This window comes from Vicugna pacos, chromosome 18 (genome assembly GCF_048564905.1).
Source record: "Vicugna pacos chromosome 18, VicPac4, whole genome shotgun sequence".
Taxonomy (NCBI): Eukaryota; Metazoa; Chordata; class Mammalia; order Artiodactyla; family Camelidae; genus Vicugna; species Vicugna pacos.
In genome coordinates, this window is record NC_133004.1 from 13,120,311 (window position 1) to 13,146,393 (window position 26,083).

General features: G+C 48.8%; 1 protein-coding gene across 3 annotated transcripts in view; it reads right to left on the reverse strand.

Annotated features, from left to right (window-relative positions):
• SNX29 (sorting nexin 29) overlaps nucleotides 1–26,083 on the reverse strand; it is a 478,692-nt gene that overhangs the window by 353,323 nt on the left and 99,286 nt on the right. For all 3 annotated transcript variants that reach the window (XM_072942171.1, XM_072942172.1, XM_072942173.1), the window contains exons 12-13: nucleotides 13,659–13,722; nucleotides 11,384–11,512 (exon numbers count right to left, since the gene is read on the reverse strand). In XM_072942171.1, the coding sequence (XP_072798272.1) occupies nucleotides 11,384–11,512; nucleotides 13,659–13,722 (193 nt within the window). The remainder of the gene's footprint in view (nucleotides 1–11,383; nucleotides 11,513–13,658; nucleotides 13,723–26,083) is intronic.

Sequence of the window (26,083 nt, forward strand, 5' to 3'; positions counted from 1 at the left end):
TGCACCACGCCCCTTACTCCAGTCCCGGCCTTAAGAAGCTGGACTCAAGTCCAGGCTTGCCCCACACTTCCTTCCAGGAACAGCCAACTCAACTAGAGCACAAGGAATTCTTGGCCAAAAGGTTAAAAATCTGTGTTTATAGATCCCCTCCCTCCATTTTCAGCACCTACAGGTTAGTGGGCTGTATCTTGTTTATCTCTGGCTGACCCAGCTTAACACAGAATAGATGTTTGCTGAGTCAACCAATGAGTGAATGAGCATTAACTAACCAACCATCCTTCACTGGATTCTGGTGGCATTAAACATCAGTCAACCAGCTCCTCCTAAGTCACTATGTCTCCTGCCCTGACACACATCTTGGACTCATCCCCGTCCCCACACGCCGGTCCCATCCCATGCACTCAACTCTCCTTGGCTGCTCTGGTATAAGTCATCAAAGACCTGTCAGCTGCTGACAAGGACGTGTTCAAGAGTGACGGAGAGCACCATTCACTCAGCTAATGAGACTCAGCCAAGCGAGAGAGCCAGCAACCTTGGGGAACCAGCTTCGCGTCCAAGGAGAAGTGAAGGACAGGAAACACAGGGGAGCCAGGGTGGGCCAGGACAGCAGGAGCCCGATGGATAATTCAGTGTGGTCAGGTCTCGGTCCCTGGCCAAGGACTCAAAAAGAGGACCAAAGTGAAAATGGACCAGAAGGCTCTTCAACACAAAATTCGGAAGGTACGTTTGCAATCGGTCTTGAAAACGAGAACAGGGTAGGAAGGGCAGTGATTCTCACTGGGGGCAGTACTGCCCTCTAGAGGTGCAGACGCAGTTTTAAAAGCTCCCCCCAGTGACTGTAATGCATGGGGAGGTCTAAGCAAAGCTGAAGTGTGGAGATGCTTTTGGTCACCTCCTCGATGAAGGGGTGCCACCAGCATTGAGAGAGTGGGGCCGAGGACATGAGCTGTCCTGAGAGACCATGACAGTCCCACACAACCAAGAGCAAATTACATCCTGCCGTGCCTTCAGCTGCCCTCACAGCCCTTTATGTGGGTGAAAAACGTGTTTGTAATCTGGGCCTATACTCAAATTCATTAACTATACACCAAATGTGCCAGCTTGTACCCTAGGATGCACCCATACTTAAAGAATGACTTCTGATCTTCCGGCCTTTAAATCCCAGCTTATGCATTATAAGTAGGTGTAAGCACTTAACTGCATCATCTTTTTCTAGCAAAGTCATGCCCAGCCAGTATCTACTGTAACCTACTTTTTATTATAAATTACTTTCCTTTTACCTCTCATTCATATTAGGGTTAGGGTGTTATGCTGAAGCTTTTCATTGTTTGTGCAGGTAGGATATGTTAGCTATGAATTTCATTTCAGGATAGTAAAGCAGTTGGATTTTTTTTTTCTTTTAAAGGGGTACTGAGTCTGCTGAAATCGAGACCTGTACGTCTAAAGATGCCTAAGTGGCTGGACTGGGCACTTGGTCGAATTGTATCAGATGGAAACATCCTACCCAGGAAAGACACCAGAAAGAACAAAGCGAGACACCGGGACGACCTGAAGTCCAGGCTTCCCTCGTTGTCACTCACAGGAGGGTTGGTTCAAGAGTGACAGCACAGGAGCTGTACTTTGAGAAACCTAGACTCCAAACGTCACGAGGAGCTGAGCCCACGGCAGGGAACGCCGCTGCTTCTGCCTACCCGGCACTCACCCCCATCTGATGGGACGAACTCCCCGATGGGAGAGCTTCCTCCTCTCGAGGAAATGACTTTGTCACTTGTTTCTGCTCCGTGTGGCCAGTTGAGGAAAGCGAGCTGTCTCCTGGCTCCAGGGGACATGTGACCCAGGCCCCGGGCAGCAAAAGTAACACATCCCTGGGAAATGAGAGTGACTCCCAGGACTTTCTCCAGGGCTTTCGGAACATGCTCTCCTTCCCCTGGTGCCAGCTTGATGGGATTTATGCCTAGTGCTGCTTGGGGGCCCTCCTGTCACCACAAGAGAAGAGCAAGCCTGAGAACGAAGCAGCCACCAAGGGGAAAAGGGGCGACACAGAAGGAGGCAGGTCCTGCATGACACCCCCAGCCCCCGGATCAGCTGGGCAAATGCTAGCTCTTCCCTGCAACTGTTAAGTTACACAGCCCAGTCAACAGCATCTTTTCTAAAGCCTGTTCCAGGTGGGCTCCCGTCGATTACTACTAAGAGCTCCCACTACCTACCTATCTTAACTGGTAAGATTTACATAGACGGCTGAGGGATTTCCAGGAAGGCACCAAGTCCCAAGAAGTGACCAAATTATCGTCTTGGGGCAAATGACAACCGCCAGCAGGCCCGAAGCTAAGCTCAGTGTGACTGTGCTGGGCCGAGAGCAGGTGCTGAGGAGAGACGTCACGTGTCCAAAGAGCTAACATGCCTCAATGAGACTCAGACCAAGTGGCTCTGTCACTGGTCCCGTGGTACCTGCACTCCCTCATCAATATTATTACAGAGCACCTACTGTGTGCCAGGCATGGAGTCAGGGGCAAGGAAGACAAACAAGGTGAAGCACAAAGGCATGTCCCTGCCGTTGCAGAGCTGACAGCCTAAAAGGGAACACAGTACAGATATATGATTGGACAGTAACACAGTAAAGGCAGGATACTGGTTCCCATGGAAAGACAGCATGGATGGACCTGACCTGGCCCGTGGCTGGGCAGGAGGTGGTGGGCAAAGCCTCCTATAGCAATGAGCGTTTCTAATGAAGCAGGAAACAGAAAATCCAAATCAAAATGGCTTAGCTAGTAAAGGGGATTTACTGGCCACTCAAGGGGAAAATCTGGCTTCCAAGAGAGGCTAACTCAGTAGCCCGTTGATGTCATAAGAAAAACCCAGTTCCTCACCCCTCCTCTCTATTCCAGGCTGAAGCATAAGCTTCATCCTCAGGCCATCTCCCTCGTGGTGGTAAAATGGCTACAGCAGTTCCAGCCTTTACCCCCTCACAGCACAGGGTCCAAAGGGAGCCACCCCAGCCATCCAACAAGCAAGAGACCATCTTCTTCCAAAGCCCTAGCAAACTTCAACCACATCTCCATGACCAGAATTAGATCACGTGCCCACTTCCTGAGCTAAGTCCAATCACCACACCTAGTTGGGTCAAGTCATGGCTACCTGAATCAATCATTTTGGAAAGGAGATGGAATTATCTTGACCAGATTCGACGTATCAGGACAGACCCTTGGTGCCTAGGAAAGTTCAACCCCCACCACCAGTCAAAGGGGAAAAAATTTTAAAATCAAGCCATGGCTGATTCTCCAGTGTGGGAGAAATGGAGGGAAGAGCTATTCAGGAAACAATACACTGTCCACTACAGCAACCCTGCTCTTCCTTCCCCCATCTCAGTTCACAGCCATAGGCTTTTACAATCAGACAAGAAAGCAAATGCTAATTTTTTAAAGGACATATAGACAAAAACTGGACCTTACTTCTGGTGTCTGCTCACCCTAACTATAAAAGTTCCATTTCATTTTACATAATGGATTTGAAATAGCTCTCCAGAGCATGTTTCTCTCGAGACAGAACTGAACAGTGGGACTTCATAAAAGAATGACTATGTTCAACATAGTATTGGAAGTTCTAGTGACAGCAATCATACAAGAAAAAGAAATAAAAGGGATCCAAACTGGAATGGAAGAGGAAAAATTGTCATTATATGCAGAAGACACTATATATTCTCTACGTAGAGAACCCTAAAGATTTCACACAAAACTTATGAGAACTAATAAATGAATCCAGCAAGGTAGCAGGATACAATATTAATATATAGAAATCTGTTGCATTTCTTTACAGAAAGAGAAAAAGAAATACCATTTAAAATCTCACCAAAAAAAAAAAAAAAACAACCCTCAGAATATACTTAACCAAGGAAGTGAAAGATCTCTATATTTAAAACTATGCAACACTGATAAAGGAAACTGAAGATGATTCACAGAAATGGAAGCTGTCCCAGGTGCTTGGATTGGAAGAATATTAAAATATTAGAATGGCCTCATTACCCAGAGCAATCTACAGATTTAATGTGATCCCCATCAAAATACCTATGACATTTTTCACAGAACTAGAACAAATAATCTTAAAATTTATAGGGAACCACAGAAGACCCAGAATGCCAAAGCAATCCTGAGGAAAAAGAACAAAGCCAGAGGCACGACCCTCCCAGACTTCAAACAATACTACGAAGCTACTGTAATCAAAACAGTGTGGTACTAGCACAAAAACAGACATATTAGATCAATGGAACCAAATGGAGAGCACAAAAATAAACCCACACACCTACAGTCAATTCATGACAAAGGAGGCAAGAATATACAATGGAGTAAAGACAGTCTCTTCAGCAAGTGATGCTGGGAAAGTTGGACAGCTACATGTAAATCAATGAAATTTTTAAAAGTCCAATTTGAAAAGACACATGCACCCAAACGTTCACAGCAACACTATGAACATTCCCTCACACCATATATAAAAATAAACTTGAAATGGTTCAAAGACCTAAATATAAGACATGACACCATAAAACTAGAAGAGAACACAGGCAAAACATTCTTAGACATAAATTGTAGCAATATTTCCTTAAATCAATCTCCCAAGGCAAAAGAATTTAAAGCAAAAATAAAAAATGAGACCTAATCAAACTTAAAAGCTTTAGAACAGCAAAGGAAATGATCAACAAAATGAAAAGACAACCTATGGAATGGGAGAAAACGTTTGCAAATGCTGCAACCAACAGGGGGTTAATATCCAAAATATACCAACAGTTCATACAACTCAATATCAAAAACACAAATAACCCAGTCAAAAAATGAGCAGAAGCCCTAAATAGACATTTCTCCAAAAAAGACATACAGATGGCCAATTGGCACATTAAAAGATGCTCAATACTGCTAATTATTAGAGAAATACAAATCAAAACCACAGTAAGGTATCACCTCAAGTCAAAATGGCCATCATCAAAAAGTCTACAAATAATAAATGCTGGAGAGGGTGTGGAGAAAAGGGAACCCTCCGACACTGCTGGTGGGAATGTAAATTGCTGCAGTCACAATGGAAAACAGTAAAGAGGTTCCTTAAACACTAAAAATAGATTTACCATATGATCTAGCAATCCCACTACTGGGTAAATATCCAGAAAAGACAAGAAGTCCAATTTGAAAAGACACATGCACCCAAACGTTCATAGCAGCACTATTTACAACAGCCACAACACAGAAGCAACCTAAATGTCCATCGAAGATGACTGGATAAAGATGTGGTGTATATATATATATATATATATATATACACACACACACACACACACACACACACACACACACACACACACAATGGAATACTACTTAGCCATAAAAAAGAATGAAATAATGCCATTTGCAGCAACACAAATGGACCCAGAGATTATCATACCAAGTGAAGTAAGTCAGAAAGAGAAAGACGAATATCATATCACTTACATGTGGAATCAAAAAAAATGATACAGAGGAACTTATTTACAAATCAGAAATAGACTCATAGACATAGAAAACAAACTTACGGTTACTGAAAAGGAAAAGAGGGGCAGAGGGATAAATTAGGAGTGTGTGATTAACAGATACTAACTACTATATATAAAATAGATAAACAAGGTCCTATTATATAGCACAGAGAACTCTATTCAATATCTTGTAATAAAACCATAATGGAAAAGATATGAAAAAGACTATTCATATGTATAACTGAATCACCTTGCTGTACACCAGAAACTAACACAACATTGTAAGCCAACTATACTTCCATTTAAAAAAATAACAAAAATAAGTAAAATCATAAAAATAAAATAAAGCCTTCACAAAAAGTCAATAAAGGTCTCTGGGGGCTGGATGGAGTGATGTGAGAAGGGACCGAGGCCCTTGGCTCAGTCCCACTTACAGACTGTGCAGTCCAGGTCTGTCACACCCAGGATGCTGTCACAGCAGATCATGGCCCAGCAGCCCATCAGGGACAAATAAACAAAGGGATACATGCTGGGCAGGCAGGGCTGGAAAAGCAACACCAGGAGGGGCTGAAGGTCAAGTGAAGGCCAGTGGCCAAAGGCTCCCAAGATGTTCACTGCAGGGGGAAGCTGGGTCAAGCCAAGGACCCACGAGACTTGGGCCCAACCTCAGCATCCCTAGCCATAGGGAGCCATGGCACCAGCCGGGGAGAAGACATGAGGGAACACTCACCAAGTATTTATGATGGGCCTTGAGCTGCACTGAGTGCCTTAGGAGGGTGAGCTCATGTGATCTTCCCCACCATCCTATGAGGGAACAGGACAGACATGATGTATCTGCCCACTACCTGCCCTGGGGGCCCAGCGAGGCTGTCAACCATGGCTGTCTCCTCACTCCTGGCCACGATACACCCAAGGAAGAATCTTCTTAAAATGAGACAAACATATGGCCATCAGGAGAAAGAGAGTCTCTTCTCTTTGGATCCTGCGCAAGGCCTGGTGCCACAGAGGCCATCTCTGCCACTGTGTGCAGAGGCCCTACCTTAGAATGACATTAACACACCAAGGACACAGCCGAGAGCCAGGGAGAAACCGTGGGAGCCAGGGGGCACCCAGGCCCAGTGACACCTGAAGAAAGAGACCAGTGCCAGCAACACAAAATTTCCCTCTTGTCCCAAGCTAACTAGGTTTGGGTTTCTGCCACCAAATTGATACAAGTATCAGTTACAATTATTATGCCCCAGTTCACAGACAAGGAACCTGAGGCCTGAGAGGTCACTACACTGCTTCCCCGGCTGAGGACGAGACACAGCCCTCCCAAGCCAGCAGCAACCAGGACACACCCACAGCATCCTGCTAAACATCGCCTCTCATGCGGTGCGGAGAGGGCCCCACGCCACCACCCTCTTCTAAATGTTTACAGATGGACGACCAGAGGCTCGGAGGGGAAAGATAATGGCCCCAGTGACACAGCCAGGAACACGTTCTTGTCAGCACACCAGAACTCCGCGGGAGGAAAGGAAAGTTGTGATGGAAGAATACTCGGAAGGCTGGTCCCGACACGCAGACAGGCAGGAAAGGCCCTGAGCAGCGCCCAGGTGCAGTGGGTTATCCTCACAACACATTCTTCAGCTCACTGGTAACCACAACAAGGAGGTCACTTCATCGACCTGGCAGGCTGATTGCCGAGGGAGCGATTTTACTTATGCACAGAAAAAACATTACTCGCTCCCATCCCCTAACAGTCAATAAGGCAGCATGGTTTGTCAGGACTCAGGACTCTCATGGAGAGAAGACCAGTCACAAACTGGCTCAAGTCACAAAAGGAATTTCTTAGCTCACATAACTGAGTGGTCCAGAAGAAAAACGATGGCAGGGAGAACTGGATCCAGGAGCTCAAATGATACCAGGATCTGCTGGTTTCTCCCGCTCTCCATTTCTCCACTGTGCTGTCATGATTTGGGGTCAGGGTCTTCCCCACAGTAGCAAACACAGCTGCCAACAACTTCTGGTTTCCATCATACCCTCTCAAGAATGCTAGAATTGACTCATATCAGATCAGCTTGGACACACGCCTTCCTGTGACCCAATCATGGTGGCCAAGGGATGGAACAAGCTGACTGTCCAGGACACACCATTTGTCCTGCTCTGGAGCCCAGGTCAGTTCCACCAAACCACATACACAGAATGGGGAAGAGGAAGAGCCAGCCAAGAGAGATTGGGGTAGTTTTTGCCCCCAGGAAAATAGAAGCCTGGTGGGTGTGACAGGTGGTCTTCAAGGTGGCCCCCAATGACTCCTACTTCTTGGTATTCACTCATGTGTAGATCTCTCTCATCCTGAACCAGGGTTGACCTGTGTGACAAGAGAATATAGCAGATGTGATCACGTATTTCCAAGATTATGTTATAAAAGACACGGTGGCTTCCATGTTGGGTGTTCCCTTGCTCTTGGGTTACTCACCCTGGGAAGCCAGTTGCTATGTTGTGAGCAACCCTACAGAGAGGCCCAGAGAGGCAGGGAACTGAAGCCTCCTGCCAACAGCCACATGAGTGAGCTGGAAAGCAGATCCTCCCCTCCGACCCCAATCAAGCCTTCAGATGACTACAGCTCTGCCCAACAGCTAGACTGCAACTTTATGAAAAACTATGAGCCATTCCCATATTCCTAATTCACAGACATTGTGGATGATCATTAATGTTTGCTGTTTTAAGCTGTCAAGTTTGGAGATAATTTGTTACACAGCCAGAGGTAACTAATACAAAGAGCAGAAACAGAAGATGGCCCTGCAATAATCCCAAAACCCTGTCCGCTTGCTTCCCTCCAAGGTACTTCAGCTCATGTAAATGTGTGTTTTCTTTCTGCTAACACCTGTCTCATAGCTTGGTTTTCTTAATTCCGCAAGAGATAAGACAATCAATTATTCAGGGAATGAGACTTACTGACCCTCAGATGCTACTGGTTATAATGCTTCTGTTCAGGAAGGAGCCGCTGTTTGAGGCCACAGAGGCACTGGGCTGGTTATAAGACCTTGCTCTTTGTTGAGCTACGATAGCATCAAAGGAAAGCATAAGTTTTGAGCAAAATGAATGTATAATGAAACTCTAAGTTTGCACAGAGCTGTTTCAATTTTACTCTACACTCAGAGCCAGTAAGACACAAACACACCCAAACACGCTCTAAGCATTAGAATACTCATGGCAAAAATAATTTCACCTTCTTGAGTCTGAAACAGCCTAATTCTTAATTCTTTCTGCACCATTGCCATTAAAACATAACTCTGATTAGGCAGAGTTTCTTAGTAATATAATTATTACACTAAAGAAAAATGGTAATGATGGCTAGCTTTTTCAGCATTTATGGAGCACATTTATTGAGCCGACATATGGACTCTCTCTCACTTCATCACACAGCCACTCTACGAGGTAGAGAGTTCTCTTATCCTCGCTTTGTAGCCAAGGAAACTGAGAGACAGAGAAGTTAAGAAACTTGCTTGACATCAGACAACTAAAAAGCAGCCGAGCCATGATCAGATCAGACCCACACGGTCCAGAGCCAGCATCCGTGCCACCAACTGCTGGGCTAAACCGTCTGCATTATGAAACCTGCCACCTGGACACACATGGACCTAGAACAGGGCAACCCTGGGGCAAGCACGTGACGCTCTGCAGGGCCGCCCATCAGAGACAGCACCCCCAGTCCCCAGCCGACTAACCACTCATATCCACCATCTCACAACACTGACAGCTGCTCCTTCTGTGACCAGAAGCAAGGGGAAAGTTCTGGCAGTTGGCAAACATCAAGTCTGTCTGGAACATGTTAGCAGTTGAGTGTTTCAAAACTTACACATTCCATTGCTCTGTTGGCTTTCTTCCTGTTTTCTCCTTCTTAAGTTTTATACATGTTCATTCTACCTGCAAACTTTCAGGTGCCTTAAACTCTCAGCAACCCACTGTTTAAATGGGGAGGCCTCAGATTATAAAATTGCTCAGTTAAGAAATTATTTTTTCTATTCTATTCATGGGGCTAAATAAAATTTTCCCCCAAACTATCATATACTAAAATACATTTACCCTAAAACACACTTACAACTGCTCGCTGTTATCCAGCACCTATGCACCTTCCCACACATCCCTCCTCACTGGGTCCTCTCAGGTACATAAGATTATCCTCTCCAGTTCACAAATCAGCCTGCTGGTAGAAGTTAAGCAAGTCACCCAAAACACAATTTGCAAGCAATGGAGGAGGGACTCAAGGTTGAGCTGACTCCTAACACAATCAAAAATGACAGGGTCTAGAAGTCCATCTTTCTTTGATGATTCAGAAACAGAGTCCCCGCAGGCTTCTGTCTTTGAGAACATAAAACACAGTTACACCGCAGAACCCTCACGTGACCAGGCGAACGGGTGGTCCAGTTGAGAAAATGCCAAATTGGGCACTTACGACTGTATTTATCATAGTCATTTAACTGTCTCTGATGTTCTAGAGATGTCATTTAAAAATATGAACACAGGAGAGAGGTTCAAATTAAAATTAAATATGGGATCACAGTGCCAGCTTTCAATTACACGTACATAACGGTTGCATTAGCGCCACTCACACCAGCTGGCAGCATGAGGAGAGCCGACGTGCCGCTGGCAGTTCACTTAGCCCTGGACTCCCCTGCACACCCACCGCAAGACGTGTTTATCTCCTGGTCTTATGTTAAAAGAGTTTTAAAGAACAGTCTGATAAATTGCTTATCTTACCTAAAATGGGGGGGGACCTGGAACTCAAATATCCAGCAATCAAAAATGGTTACTATAATATGGTACATCAACTTCATGAAATGCTATGTCCAGGCATATAAAAATGGTTAACACGAAGCTTAAGTGGTGGAGGGAGGCAGACTAAGAAAGGACAGGCTGTAGATTTTAAGCTTAGTATATAAAAATGTGTTTGCACATGAACAAATTCAGTAGAATCGCCTGGTTTTATGGGAGTTGGGGTTTTGGGAGGTCAGGGGAGGAGGGTTGCTTGACAGTTCTCTTCAGTAAGATACAGTCACAGAAAAGTAAGATGGTTCAGATTTAAAAAGGCTCAACCATACTCTGAACTATTTTGAAAAATATTCTGCCAGTGCTGTTTTCACCTGTGATTTTATCAAAGACCCCAAAGTCAGACCCGCAGAGGGAGCAAGGCCGCGCTGGGTGAGGTCCTCGCCCGCCGCCACTGAACGTACTTCTCAGCCTCCGTGGAGGGCAAGTGGACCACCTCCAATCAGCTTTAAAGACCACTGCACTTGGACCCAGCATTTCTACGTCCAGGCATTTCTTTAGCAAATACAGTCATACAGGAGCAGGTTATTCGCTGTGGCATCATCAGAAGCCGCCAAAGGCTAGAAACAACCCGGATGCCTGGCTGTTGGCGCACTGGCCAAACGAATGCTGGTGCAGTTGGACAGAGGTATCGGGAGCTGCTAAAAAGATGATAGCCTCAGGTACACCAGCACAGAATAGTCCCTAAGATGTGAAGAGGGTGGTGTGTAGGATACGTGACCATTTGCATTAAGAGAGACAAGGAGGAGGCGAAGGAAATGAAAAGAAAAAGAAGAAGAAAGAGGTGCATAAGCATCTCATCGTGTATGCACGGAGCATCTCCGGGACAGTAACACTGCCCCCCTCCAGGGGCGAGCCGGTGGCTGGGGACTGCAGAGGGTAAGCATTTGTATCGTCTGTATTTTGAACCATATGTATACATATTATTCAATATTTATTCAATACTTAATGAAATGAATATTTCAGATGCATCAATTTTACTTCCATTGGTCACTGTTTTTTTAATTAGAAAGTGCTGATGAAAGGTATGCCTGGGTTTTAACAAAGCCTGCCCGCCCTCGGTCCCTCCACCCTCCCTACCTTGCCAACGCCTGGACCTTCGTGACGTGCCGCTCCTCCTGCTCGGCCACCTTCCTTTTCAAGATGTCCACCTCTTGCCGGAGCGCAGCCGAGTGCTCCATCTCCCCGTCAAGCAGGCTCCGCAGCGACCTGGGAAGAGGAGGCCCCATGTGTTCAGACGCTGTCAACCCAGAATCCACAGAGCCCAGAACAGTTACTCACCTAAGTCAAGCCCTAATTCATTCATTTTCCACGAGACTCTGCAGAAACCATAATTCAAGTCGATCTTACATAAATTGATTTCAGGAGATACCAAACTTGGCCCACAAGCCTCCGAGTAATAATTAGGATGAGCGCCTTGGGGAACCAGCTGCGGCCCGGCTCTGTGTCCCTGAGAGCCTATAGGCAGCTTAAATCACGGGAAAACAACGAGGGAGCAAATCCCGGGCCAGCCCCTTCAGGACATCCCACGCACAGGTGCAGCACGCTAAACCGGGACATTTTGTCACAGCCACACCGGATGAGAAGCTTAACAAAGGAAAGGATTTCCGGGGCAGGCCAAAACCACTACCAAGCCATGAAATCAGATGACAGGCTCCAGTCATCGGACAGACAGCAGGAGCCTCGTGCCTCCCTCTGCCACAAAGCACACTTCTCTCGTGTTCCCCCACCACCTCCAGGTTAAACGAGCATACGTAGTGTCCACCCAAGCTATGTAATCTGACATTGCACGTAACGTGCTTTATATTGTATTTAGAGTTTGTTAACCCTCCCTAACACATTCACTTGCATATCTGTCATCTTTTGTCTTAAATAGCAGAGAAGACAGCAGCTCTTCCAGAAATAACCACAAGTTACCACCGGGAAATGAGCCAAGCATGGTTCTTCTGACCATCCACTTCGCTGGACCTCACATGGCTATTTCTAGAAAACATTTACTAACTTTGGTGCAGCTCCATCCTAAATCAAGAGGACACCTGCCATGTGACATCAGAACAGAAGCAAAAGCGTCTGAACCTCCCCACCCCTACTGCTCACTGAACCCTCCCAGACCTGTGTTCCTTGACAGTGTTGAGAAAATTCCCCTCTTGGGGCCTGGAACCACCTGACACAAACTGTTTTTCTTCTTTCTCTGGGAAGGAGAAGAAATTACCAGACAGGGACTATTGTTCTTCACAAGGCAAGACAAAACCTCTGGTTTTCGCCAAGGTAACGGCCCCAGCTGGAGCAAGGAAAACGAATCTGGTGATGTCTACAGCCCGATGCTGAAAGTTGATTCTCACTGGAAAATTGCGCAACTGCAGTGTCTGAAGATTCCTTTTGTAAAACACTCTTGTTTTACAAATCATGCTTGTTTGCTTTTACATGTTTCTGTAAAGGATGAGGGAGAAGCTTGTCAAGCAGGGCCCAAATCAAGGCTTAAACAGGAGAATCGTGATTGCATGTCAGCAGGACACCATTTCCGCTCCAAGTACGGGACTGAGAGGGCGACACGAGCGCACACAGGCACAGACGTGCACGCCACCCGGACCCCCCCCCGAGGCGCCCGGTCGTGCTCACGGAGGCTCAGCAGGGGATTGCAGGCAGATCCCGCCACTGCCCACCCTGCAGCCAAGCAGGGTCCTAGCAGGGGAGCAGCTCACATCTGGGCAGTCAGAGGGCAGCAATACAGCTAACAGCTGGCTGGTTTCCAGCACTGGTTCCAACAGGGAATAAAAGATGAATAAAATCCTTTGGCCTCTCAGTGTCTGCAACGGGGCTTTGGGGAAGGTCTTACCCTAGGTGTTTCTGAGTTGAGAAAACTAAGTGTTCTAGTGCTCAGAACATGGCAGACAGACCCTCAATTAAAGGTCACCTAACGCTTGTGACTGCCCTAGGGACGGAACTTCTTTTTCAGGTAGTAAAAAGGCTCTAAAATTGACTTTGGTGATGGCTGCACATATCTGTGAATACACTTTAAAAACCACTGAATTGTATACTTTAAATAGGTGAGTTATATGATTTGTGAATTCTATTTCAGACGCTGTTTTTAAAAAAAAAGAATTAAAAAATTAAAAGGGCTGCTTTGCAAATTCTCAGTTTGTTCTAAGATGGTGCTGTGATTGTAAGGTTTTCAATCCGTGCTAACACTCCAGCCACAACATATATCCTCAAGTGGCACATCCCAGGCCGGAAAGCAAGAAATCACCAGTCACAACTGTGCCAATAAAGCAAAACTTCCTTCACTGCGATATTTCTGCATCCCAGACGTAGACTGTCCAAGGAAGACACTACTCCCGCCCGGAGAGCTCGATACCTGTTCTCTTCCTCCAGCTCATCTTTCCTGCTCATCATGGCCACGATGGCTTGTCGCAGTTCACCTAAGGGGACAAAGCAGAGTCCAAATGAAGTGGCAGATCTCGCCTGCTACACCGTCCCCTCACAGGTCTGAAGTATGTGCTATTCAGGGCAACTTGTCTAGACAAGTTCCCTTTCCCCTTTCAAAAATAATTCCCACAGAGTCTAAGAAATCCAGTACGCTCAGTCAATCAATCTTATCAGCCACACAAGACACAAGGGCAGGGCAGGATGAGAATGAATGTGGAGGCGCCTCCTTGGCGAATATACTCAGCAGGTACCGAAGAAATAGGCCTGCAATTTCTAAGTGCTTCTCCAAGTCCCTGCTACATGGCAGCATCTCTGCTTTGAACAATGGTATGTTCCCAGTTACAGCTGTTTATCAACAGCAGATCACATGACAATGGACTCCATGCTGACACAGAAATACTCAAGTTTACTAAGCAATCTGGTTTTCCTGCGCTGACTCCCACAGTCAGTACATAGGTGGCTCAGGGCGGGCCGGGGGGCCCTCTCCAACACACAGGCCATCATGACTTACAGGAGTTACTTTCCTGGATACCTGCAATGCAGGAAAGCATGCACGGATAGAAAATCATGCCTTTCAATTAAATAAGCCCCCGAGCTTCCCATCTATATCAAACTTAACTGTTCTCACCACCCACCCACAGGGCACTATTCACCATAACACTCAGATCGCAAGATCAGAACCCTGAATTTCTCGTGGAGAGCCCATTTTGTTTTGTTCTATTTTCCCCTAATGAACATGGAGAACTTTATCCCCCCCCCGGGGCTGGTTTGCCAGGAAGCTCACAGGCAAACTCGCACACCGAGTGCACGCGGCCACCACGCCGTGCCCCCCTCCCTCTGGCCTGTAGTTCCACCTGTGCCCATTTACCTATCCCGTCTCACTCTTTCATTCTCATGTTTCAACATGCTGCTTTGAGGCCTCTTCTGGATAGGAGAACGGTTTGCTGGCTTCCTCTTTTCAGTTAAAATTCGAACCCTTCTACTTGTCAAGCTCTGTTCAAAGCCCATCCTGTCACAACCTCGTTCAAGCCTTTACACACTCCTAGGGACTGCCATGTCTCTACCCCACACCCTCGAGGCGTAAGTACACTTGAATCGAGGAGGAAGTGGGGGAGGAAGACAACGCAGATAAACAGGCGGGTCCCTCTGTCCCCTTATACTCAGGATGCCGGGCAGAAAGAGGAAGACCCTGCAGCAAGAAATGGGTCCCGGGACCAGTGCCGTCCTCAGACTGCTTGCTACAGAGGAGACGAAAGCCCGCAGCCCAGGCCTCAGCGGAAGGAAGGGAATTATGGGGGCTCCATCCCAACCTCAGGGTCAGACTGGAAGCCACTGTGTTCAGATGAGGTGGGACATAAAACAGACACTCCCATCTCTCCTCACCCAGAGTCACATCAGCATCCCAAGGTCACGACTCGGAGGGCCAGGCCCCGTCTTCCCCATGGCACTTGGGACAGGGTGAAGCCTGAGGGCTGCACAGTGAGAAACTGGGCCTCCCAAGGTGTCAGTGAGAAGGAGTGTCTGAGGTGTCCCTCCCCTGGAGTCACCAAGCAAGATTCAAAATTCACCGGGTCAGCACAAATTCACTGAGCACCTACAAGGTCGGCACACTGCTCTTGGCGCTGTGGGTAACAAGTGAATAAAAGAGACCAAAGCCTCTGCCTGCAGAAGGCAGGCCTCCTCCCCAGCAGGGAGACTATCAAACAGGCCAGCACAGAACAGGTGGGGTGATGAGCAGTGCCACAGGGAAAGTGAAGCCAGGTACGGTGCAGAGACCGCGGGTGGGGAGGGTGCCGTTCCACGGGGAAGGCCTCTCTTAGGAGATTACACGTGAGCAAAGGCCTGAGGAAGAGAGGAAGCCACCATGCTGCCAGATGGAGGAAGAACACTCCCTGTGCCAAAAGGCACATGCAAAGGCCCTGGGACAGGTGTGAGCTTGGTCACATGAGGGAGACAGAGTAACATGAGGAAGGCAGGAGGGGCATGCCGTGAGGGCAAAGCCCTGCAGACACAGACTCTGCCCAACTCAGGGCACAGCAGGAAGCACACAGCAAGGGAGCTTTGCAGCTTGAGGTCTCGATGATAATCCAGCACCCACCAGCTAAAACTCCGTGTGCACCATCTCACTGGTGCCGTGGAACAACTCTATGGGAAGTCATCTTCAGGTCCCTCTTACAGGCCTGCAAACAGGCTCAAAGAGAGTAAATGCAGACACACAGCTGGAATTTGAGTCCAAATCTGTCCAACTCCTAACTCTGCATTTGACCCCAGGAAACAACGATCATTACCACCACTTACATGCGGGGATGTAAGAACTGCTATTTTATCGACACCTCACAGTGACATTAAGCCCTTTCACAGACGAAGAACCAACCTGAGAGGTTATTAAATAAACTGCACAACACACCCCTTTACGTGTCAGAGCCAGGATGGAAGCCGAGGCCCCCGACGGGCTGGGGAGAAGACCCCCGGGCATGTTGGATGTGCACGCTGTGTGCAGAACCGAGGCCGCTGAGCAGCACGGGTCCAGGCAACAAGGCCACAACCGGGACCCAAGGGATTCAGTTCCTGGCACACGTTGTCAGACCAGAGTCACACAGAATCCTTTCAACTTTGCTCAGGGTTTAAAAATTTTCATAATGGAAACAACAGGTAGAAAAAACATTTCCAGAAAAGATACTAAATATGGTTAGGAAGAGCAAGGAGACGGCAGGACTGAGAAGAGACGAGGGAAGGAAGGTCAGACCAATGGCAGTTAATCAGTCTAAACAGGCAGAAAAGAGGCCGAGATGCTGCCCTGCAGCCCGGGAGAAGGGAGCTGGCAGGCGACACAGACAAAGAGACAAAGCCACAGGGGGTGCTGCCTACTCGGGCCCTGCGCTGCCTGGAGTGACAGTGGCCCAGAGCTCACAAACTCATCCATCAGTAAACATCTGCTGAGCACCTACCTACCGGCTACAAGGCACCTTCCCAAGGCGAGAGCCAGGCTCCCAACTTACCCAAGGAAGGAGTGTCCTTAACAGAGAATTTCTTAATGCAGGACAACAATACACATTCACTTTTGCCTATGACGTTAGATCGCAGTCCGAACCTGATCAGGTCACTAGAGTCCTGGCTCTTGCCCTTGAACCAATGTCTCAGCCTCTCTGAGCCTTTCTCTCAGACATAAGGTGTGAACAGCACCCACTCTCCCACCTCCCTGGGATGCTGCAGGGTTACATGTGATGGTGCTATGTCAAGGCACTGCCTCTTAGGAACAGCATCAGGGAGCAGTAACACTTTAGACTCATCATCCTGCTAAATTTTTTTTTTAACTAAAAACTGACAAATCCGTAAAAACAAAAACAAGCCAGTAATTTATTCCCATGACACCACAGCCATGGGGAAAACAATCAAGACTTATTATTGAAGACAGGCAGGGTAATGTCTCTTTGGCTCTTATCTTCAAGGACCCCCGAGCAGGTGGTGGGACCACAGCTGTGTACTGCAGACACGGACACAGAAAACTGTTCCTTTCCTCGAAGGCCTATGTGAAATCTGAATTTTCTTCAGAGGACTTCTTCCCCACTGGAGTTCTCAATAGGTCCAAACTTCTTATGGGAGCAAAGGACTGGATAATCATAATCGCAGTGTGAGGCTAGAAGAATTGATGTATCTTTTCTTTTTAAATAGACTTTTTTTAAATGAAGTTTTAGGTTCACAGCAAAATCAGGAGGAATGTACAGAGATTTATCCACCAGCAGCCCCCGCACGCACACAGCCTCCCTCATTGTCAGCATCCCCCATCAGAGTGGTGCGCTGGTTACAACTGACACACTCACACTGATGCATCATCTTCACCCACAGCTCACATCAGGGTTCACTCCTGGTGTGCATAGTCTATGAGTTTGGAAAACTGTGTAATGACATATATCCACCATTATGGTATCACAGAATAGTTTCACTGCCTGAAAAATCCTCTGTGCTCGGCCTATTCATCCTCCCTCCCCACTAACCTCTGGTGAAATCACCTCTTAATCAAAGGAATCCCACTCTCCTCGCCAGCCTTCTGTGCAGCAGTGGCATGTCACGTGTGTGCCTGATTTATACTAATGAGCCGCGTGCGCTGTATGTAAGCAGGATGAGAGCTCAGCAGAGCACACGTGCCCAGCGCTGGTGCGCCCCCCGCCGGAGCACTCAGCACGGGGTCCCCTGGACCATGCAGGCAAGAGCTTCGAGCTCCCGGGCCCTCAGTCCCTCAGCTGTGCCGAGCCTGTCCTGGAGGAGCTCACTACCCAAGAGCACAACCCTTATGCTGAGATGTTGGTGTCGTGCCCTCCCCTGGCGTCACCAGGCATCACCAAGCCCCTTACCTGGCCTCAACTGCAGAGACAGCAACCTGCCTGGGTCAGCACCCTCTGATCGAGCCTTCCCGAGGGACTCTCCCCAGTCATGTGACTGCACTATCTTGTCTCTCCCCACAAACGTGAGCGCCTCTCCCTGAGTAAGATGCAAGCCCAACAGGTTTTCATTGTGGTGAGAACACTTCGTATAAGACCTTCCCGCTTTGCAGACTTCGACAGCTATGCACAGGCACCATGTTGTCCATCAGATCTCTAGAGCGTATTCATCCTGCCTGCCTGCAACTTCACACCCCTTCAACAGCAACTCCCCATCTCCCCCTCCCCCAGCCCCTGGCAATCACCATTCCACTCTCTGCATCTCAGTTTGACTATTTTAGATTCCTCGTATGAGTGGAATCGCACAGTATTTGTCCTTCTGGGTCCAGCTTATTTTACTTAATGTGATGTCCTCCAGGTTCATCCACACTGTCACCTATGGCAGGTATTCCTTCCTTTTTGAAGGTCGAATAATATTCCACCAGGCTGTTTTGTGGATTTCCTCATGTTTAGCTCCCCCCAACCCCAATCTAATGAAACCCATTTATACAGGCCCAGATGAAAAGGTACCTCACCTGAAAAGCCCTCCCAGATTCCTCTACCCCTCCGTAAGCTGCAGAGTGTGCAATAATTAACTGTTTCTGTCACCTGCAATCCTCTCAACTCCTCAAAGGTGCTCAGCATGTCATGCAGCTTGGGTGCCCCAAGCTCCCACACGCTGGGCACTTGGTCAAGGTTTATAAAGCAAGTGATGCCCAAGAGACTATTCCTATGTAAATATGACACTACAAAAACAGAGAGCAAAGGTAAGAGCTGTCACGTGGTGGGCACTTCTGCACCTGATCAGCCTCGTTTTATGGTAAGGACAGTCAAATACACAGAGCAGGAGGCCACACTGGGACAAGCTGCCTGCAGGGCCCCTAGTCGCCTTCCAAACCCTCTCTAAGGCCGAAAACTGTGGCGACTGTCCGGGGCAGGTCTAAGAGTTGGAGAGAAATAAACTGCTTTAAACAGGGACCTGCTGGGGACAAGAAGAAGGTCAAGTCAGGGTTCCAGCAGCTTCCATTCCAATGACAGGAGCAGGACCCATGGAAGGTTGCTACCAACAGGCTCCAGGGGTGGGCAGATCTGAGTTCAAGGCCCTGCTCAGCCACTTACCACCTGGTGGCCTCGAGTAGGTCTTCACCTCAGCAAAACAAAGTGGAGATAATGCCACTTTTCCTGCGAGACATTGAACGAGTAAAGTTCCCAGGTGGTACCCGCACTGCAGAGAATGCAGGGAGGTGGTCTGGGGTCCTGGATTTCAGGGCATCATCTCTAGGGTCAGGACCCAGGTTCCAATCCTGCCTCTGCAGCTGGGTAACCCGGGAAAGTTACCCACCCTCTCTGAGCACCACCTCCCTTATCTATAAAATGGGATCCTACCAGTCACTATCTCACAGAAGCATTGCCAGGATTCAGTGAGGTACTATGTAGGTGAGGTGCTCGTTACAATGTCCAGCACATAGTATGCATTCAACAAAAGGTACTGATTACATTCAGCAAAAGGTACAAAAGGTACCATGATTAGTGCCTTTCCCTTCAAGGACAGGGGTGGAAAGGCGAGGACAAGGCAGCAGCGACCACCAAGTACAGCTCGGTTGAATTGGGCACACTTTCAGGAGTTACAGGACTTACTGAGCTCCTGGGTACCCCAAGCTTGGGAAATAAAAAGGAGGTTTTTAAAGTCGTCTAAGACAGCAGAGTAGATGACAGAATTTTATGAACTGTCAAACTAGGTCAGCACGGGCAACGTGGGCAATCAGAGCCAGAGAGGGAGGTGTCAGCTGGAGGAGACGGAGCAAGCGTCAGGGTTCCAGGCTTTCAGGAACGGCATGCAGGGACCTCAGAAACTGTTACTGAGACTTCTGCCGCTGCAAACGGTATTCCATGGGGGAAGAAAACCTGAAGGAGGAACTGTTTCCCAGGAGGCCCCAGGAAACATACGAATGCTCTTCTGGCAGAGAATAGCCATGAGGAGCTGTAATGAGACATCTTGGCCACAAGCTCACCTTGAAGGGACCCCGACGACACTGCACAGAAGCCACGGATGTAGGGGGATGACCATCGGTGACAATCCACACCGTCATCCTGGCACAACCCTTCCTCCCTGTGTCCCACATGCTGTGCATTTCCAGCCTCTTGGACCAGGCCCTGTATCTGTGTCAACATCACAATGACTGAGGACACAAACACAGGAAAAGCAGTACTCTGATACTGCAAATCTTCAAAAAAAAAAAAAATCCATCACTGTCAGACTGTCCCCTCTGCCTTCCCCATGGAGCCACAGCAGAACGTTCACGGTAACGATGAAGAAGGAATCGGCCTGAAAGCTGGTGCCCCACCTCCCCCTGCAAAAAAAAAGCAAGGTCTTTCAACAGGCTTTAACTTCACATGCATTCACTCTGCTGACTCTTCTTGGACAGGTAACACCGGGGTTGATTTCCATACATCAGGTAAACATTCTATTTCTCCAAGCACCAGTGACACACACCGGCAGACACACTCCCTAACTTGTAATTTTCTCTCCTCTCCCCAGAACCACGCATCCCATTATTTGTTTAGTCTCTACCGTTGTGATTTCTTTCCTCTTTATTACCTGCCACAGCACACACTGCGAGTGACAACAGAGCAGCCTTTCTGCACTGCAGTCTCTGCAGAGCCTGGCGGAGGCAGGGTCTCCCTCTCCTAAGGATCCCTCTCAAAATCGGCTCCTTGCCTGGCCTCAGAGAACTGACCGGCAAACCCAATCAAGAATACAGGAGAATGTTAACCTTAACGGTAGGAAATTGATCCGGGACAAAGAGCATTTCGGATTTGTCCGTAAGTGTTGCCAGGGCAAGGAACCATTTGTGGAGCAAGAAACAAGACTGAAATCTCTGCTTCTGCTACATGGCGAAATACATTTTAGACAGAATAACTGAAATACATGAAACGAAGCAATAAAAACAATATAAATATAGGAACAAACATTTATGCCTTCTTGCAGCAACTGAGGCCTTTCTTAACACGAAAGTAAACAACAAGCCCGCTGAGGAAACGGTAGTTTTGCTTTTGCACAACTTTTGCAGATGGAGGGCCAATCTAACAAAAAACTGACCCCCTGTGGAAACTAAGCTCTTCGGGGCAGCAGACAGGCAGAGTAGAAAGAAGACAGGTTTTCTAATCAAATCCCAGACCCCAAACTTGTTAGCGCTGGGACCCTGGGCCAATGACAGCCTCCCCACCTCCCAGTTCCCTCAGCTGGAAAAATGCTGCTGAAGTTGCCGACCTCACAGGTCATGGCGGGGCCCAGCACACTTTTACTGGAACACAGCCACACTGCCCGTTCTCCTGCTGCCCGTGGCTGCCGGCAGGCTACAGCAGCCCAGCCAAGTTGTTGGACAGAGACCGAAGGGCTGCACAGCCTAAAATGTTTACTGTCCAGCCGTTTACAGGACATGTTTATCGCCCCGTCTTGGGAGAATTTCCAGAAGCTCTCCCCCCGCCCCTCCCCACTGCCAGCCTGCTCCAATGCAGGCCCTCTAAGGTCAGGTATGTGGCCTGCCAGACACCTGGGCCAACAGGTAGGGCCCACTGGCTGGGCCCCAAGAAGGGACTGTGGCCCCGGCTTTAAGGGCAGCTGCTGCCTCAGACAACGTGGATTCCTCTCTGCCTCTTCAGCTCTGCCTCTGGCCCCTCTGGCTGTCCCTGCGTGGCCTCAAGAGCCCTGGGTCTTCTCTCTCCACCCTCACTGGCTCCCCAGAGGCGGCAGCATCTCTACTGAGGGCTCAATCACCACCTCCACCCTGTGGACGCCGGGAGCTCCAGCGCATGTGCAGCACAGCCCCCTGCTGGCTCCCCCCACATCAAACCCACTCCTCTTGTCTTGTGCCTCTGCTTCTTGGCACAGGCGGTCCTAAGGGCCTGAAAGGCCTGGCTGCCTCCCTGACTCACAGCCAAATCTCAGCTTGGGACCACCTCTTCTGGGACACCCTTACCCATGGGCCATGGCAGACATGTGAGCCAGGGGCCTGTCACTCCCCAGGGACTCTGCCCCCACAGGCCTCCAGTTTCCAGCTGCAGCTGGTGAGACCTATGGTGGATGGCTGACTCTAACAGAGTCTTCCAGAAGTTTGGGATGGGCCACAGCCTCAGACAAGGGTAAAGGAGGTTGGGAGCAGAAGAATCTGGCCCAAGAGCAAACGGTTCTCCATCGCTCCACCAAGATCCTCCTGCTGAGAGCCAAGCCGAGGACAATTTGCTGTCACCAGCTGCAGGAGCCTGGCCAGGGACACAGGAGATGCAGGCACCGGGCAGAAGTCCGCCAAAGAGAGAAGCCAAAACCTCTCCGGAGCACAAGACCACTCAACGCAGAGAGAACTCTGAGTATGGCCAAGTGGCTGGCATCTGAAATGTCACACGTGAGCCACAGAGCCCTGCGACCTGACAATGGGGCAAAGCCTCAGGGAACACAAACTCTGAAGAGAATCCCTATCGACTCCGTAAACTCAACACTCGTTGGCCAAGATGGCTCTCTGAGAGCGACTTGCAAAGGCTGAGTGGCCACAGGAATGAGGCAGGCAGCCAGCATCCAGGACCCTGTGAGCCCCCACATCCTCTGCCCTGGTGTTCTAACCTGAGCAGGTTCCAAGTTTTAGCCAAACAGGCCAAGGGGAGTTCAGAGGGCCTCTCTTTCCCTAAGCCCCGCCACACTTGTATACACCTCCACAAAAGCTGTCAGTTGGGGTGGAACTGTTCTGCAGGTGTCGCCACCAAAGCCCCGCCCACAAGCCTCAGAGCCCCTTGAGAGCAGGGGCCCCAGGGAACACACAGCCCCTGGGCGAGGCACACATGAGACCTGGAGAACAAGTCAGGGGCCGGATGAGTAAGTGAGCTAATAAACGGGTGAATGACTGACTGCCTGACACCCACTGCTGGAATCTGCCCCTCATCTCCAGGAACTAAGCATGGGATAGGCCAGGCAGAAATGTCAAGTGTGTTTAATAGTACGTTCAAGACCTCACCAGAGAAGCTAACTACCAGTTTACAGCTATAATTTCCTGTCCCAGTGACAGGGACTCAGGCTCAAATTGAGCTTTTTCCAATATGCATCTTGGGAATGGATACACATGGAAGGGAAGGGACGAATTGTTACATATCATGACCATGACCTAAAACAGGGCGAGCCTGCAAAAACCATTCCCCTCCCGCTTGGCACCAGAATCCGACCACAAGAATCCCTGCCTTCAAAGTGATCAGCAGAGCAGGGGCCAGCCTCCATCAACCCGGAACCCAAACAGAAACACAGACACACAGAAAGAGAGCTCGGCTAACACAATGAGTACAGGCGTCAGAGGTTGCTATATAAAGTATTAAGACAGCGATGTCGAGGGAAGGGTGAGAGCCTTCCCATCTTCAGCCATTAAAGGCCCTCCAGGAGGGAAATTATCCTGAGATAATTGATCTTCAACTCCCTTTTCAAGATTAAAAAGAGAAAATTCAATATGATAATTAGACATGGCACATCTGGGCATGTGCGGACATGTGCAACCATACACACTCACTCTCACATATACAGAGATCTGTGTAATAATTCTTTGGTTTTACATAGCATCTTTTTTCTAAAGACCTCAAAGAGCCTTTACACACACTCCCCTGGGGCCCGTACTCGGTTATATTTAAACAGAGGGCTCACGAGGGCACATGCACAGAGATAAACAGTGTTCTTCTGTGGATATATACTTAACCCACACCGCCGTTTTCCAAACTTGTACCGCTTTTTATATCTTTTTCTGCCTACCCACTCCCTTTCCTTTTATCTCTAAAAGAAAAGATGAACTATACTGAGCTCCAAAACATAACTTTTTAAATCGGTCTCGGGCTCATTCTAGCTTTTTGTTCTGTTTCTCTTTCCTGCCTCCCCTTCTCCCCTGCCCACCCAGAGTTCCTGCTTTGTAATTTGTTCTGATGAAAAAATAAAATGCCCCAAGACACGTTCCCAGTGTTCAGATGGCCAGTGGCTGCCACGTACTGTTTTCCGCACACCAGCAAGGCGAGAAGCACTTGAAATACACAATCTCACTGACTTCTCACAATATCCCCGAGAAGCAAAGTTTACTACACCCAGTATATGAATGAGGAGACAGAGGCCCAGAGAAGGGAAGGGACTTGGTAAGCTGGGAGACGCAGGGGACGAGAAAACGGCATGACAGACAAAGACGTGCGATGTCACAACAAGGAACAGATAAGGATGCCAGGTCCACAGTGGGTCCAGCCGCTGGGTAGCAAGGTGTGTTAAGCATGTCATACCCACTTTGGGTCTCAGATGTTCAGAGTGTAAGATGAGGCGGTTACACAAGCTGACCCTCCAGCATCCTCCCAGCTCTGAGAGGCTGCAGATCATCAGGAGCAGGTGAGCCTTCCTGGCCTCTGGCTCCTGCAAGCAAACGGGGAGCATCGGGCATCCCCATCATCTGCTCTGTCTGCTGGCTGGCGGCCCTTGGCTGGACTGCCAACCACAACCAGCAGAAACACGACCCCGACCTGTCTAGACCCCCAGGTCTGCCCAGCAGGCAGCAGCACCAGCACCTGCTGAGGCTGGCCTCACACACAGCAGAGCGGTGGGGTTAACTGACAGCAAGGAAGAGTAACGGCGTGTGAAATGTGCATAAATAATTAGGATGTCAGCTACACAGCCTCATTCCTCACTCCACCCTCAGGCTGTGGTATCATACATATGAGCAAGTCTCAAACACACGATCTGTAATTAATCAGAAGTACAGCTACTGAGAGGGCACAGGCAGCCCTCACACCAGACCAAGTCACACAAAATCTGCACTGTCCAGCTCCACACGTCAACGCTTTCACGTCTGTTACACAGAACATGCATGAGCTCTTTGTCGCCAAGATGGGCTGGGTCCTGGTCCCAGATCTGCCACTGACCTCCTGAGCAGCCCTGGGTATGTCGCTTGCCCTCTCTGAATCTGCTTCTCCGCCTCTGAAATGAGCATGATGGCACCTAGAATCCACCTCCAAAGTAACAGAGGGAGAGAGGCAGGAGGAGCTCATTCTAGGAGGAAAATAAGGCCTTGTCTTTTAAAAGCCACTGTTAAGTGGGTTTTCAATGACTTGCAGCTGAAAGCATTCCTAACTGCCCGCCTCCACACAGCACCCCTCTCGGGCCCACCTGGAACTGAACAATGGCATTGACCCTCCCTGGGACTACCCCACACTGCGCCCAGACCCCACTCTGAGCAGCATCACCTGTCCTCTCCAAGCCTCAGTGTCCCCTCTTACAATGGGATCACACTCTGCCACAGGTTGGCCCTGGGGACTACATGAGATAAAATACTTGATAAGGTGTGATGATCTCTCCCACACATTGGTCCTCAATATCCATGGACTTCCCTGGCAGGCAGCACAGCCAACAGACTCCAGCTTGGTGGTCAGATGGGCTGAGGTCTGAAGCCCTTGGCTGTCAGGTACCAGCTGTTTTCCCTCAGGCAAATGAATTAACCTCTCTGAACCCACTTACTCACCCTTCAAACAGGGAAATCAATATTAAGCCTGGGGCTGTTGTGGGGATTAGAGAAGGAGTGGAGAGCGCCAGGAACCAGTGGGAGCAGGAAGGCTGATCCCCTCCCTCCATGCCCCTCACGCCCCCACCCCAGGGCAGCATCTCCACACAGTGTAACCCAGCACAACCCTGTGGGGCCTTCCCAGACAGACCCCCCACACACACACGTGTCCTCCACCTGCCTCTTGTTTGCAGGAAAACTTTAGCCTCCTAGGCCTTCCCCCAAGTTCCAAAGAGTAAATTTGATCAGAGAAGTGAGAAAATGCAGAAACAAAGGAAAACAGTGAAGCAAGACAAAATAGTAACAGTTCAGCTGTTAAAGTCAAGGGCCTTTAGTTCCCCCTCCTCAAGGGCTGCAGATAACATTCTGAGCCATCG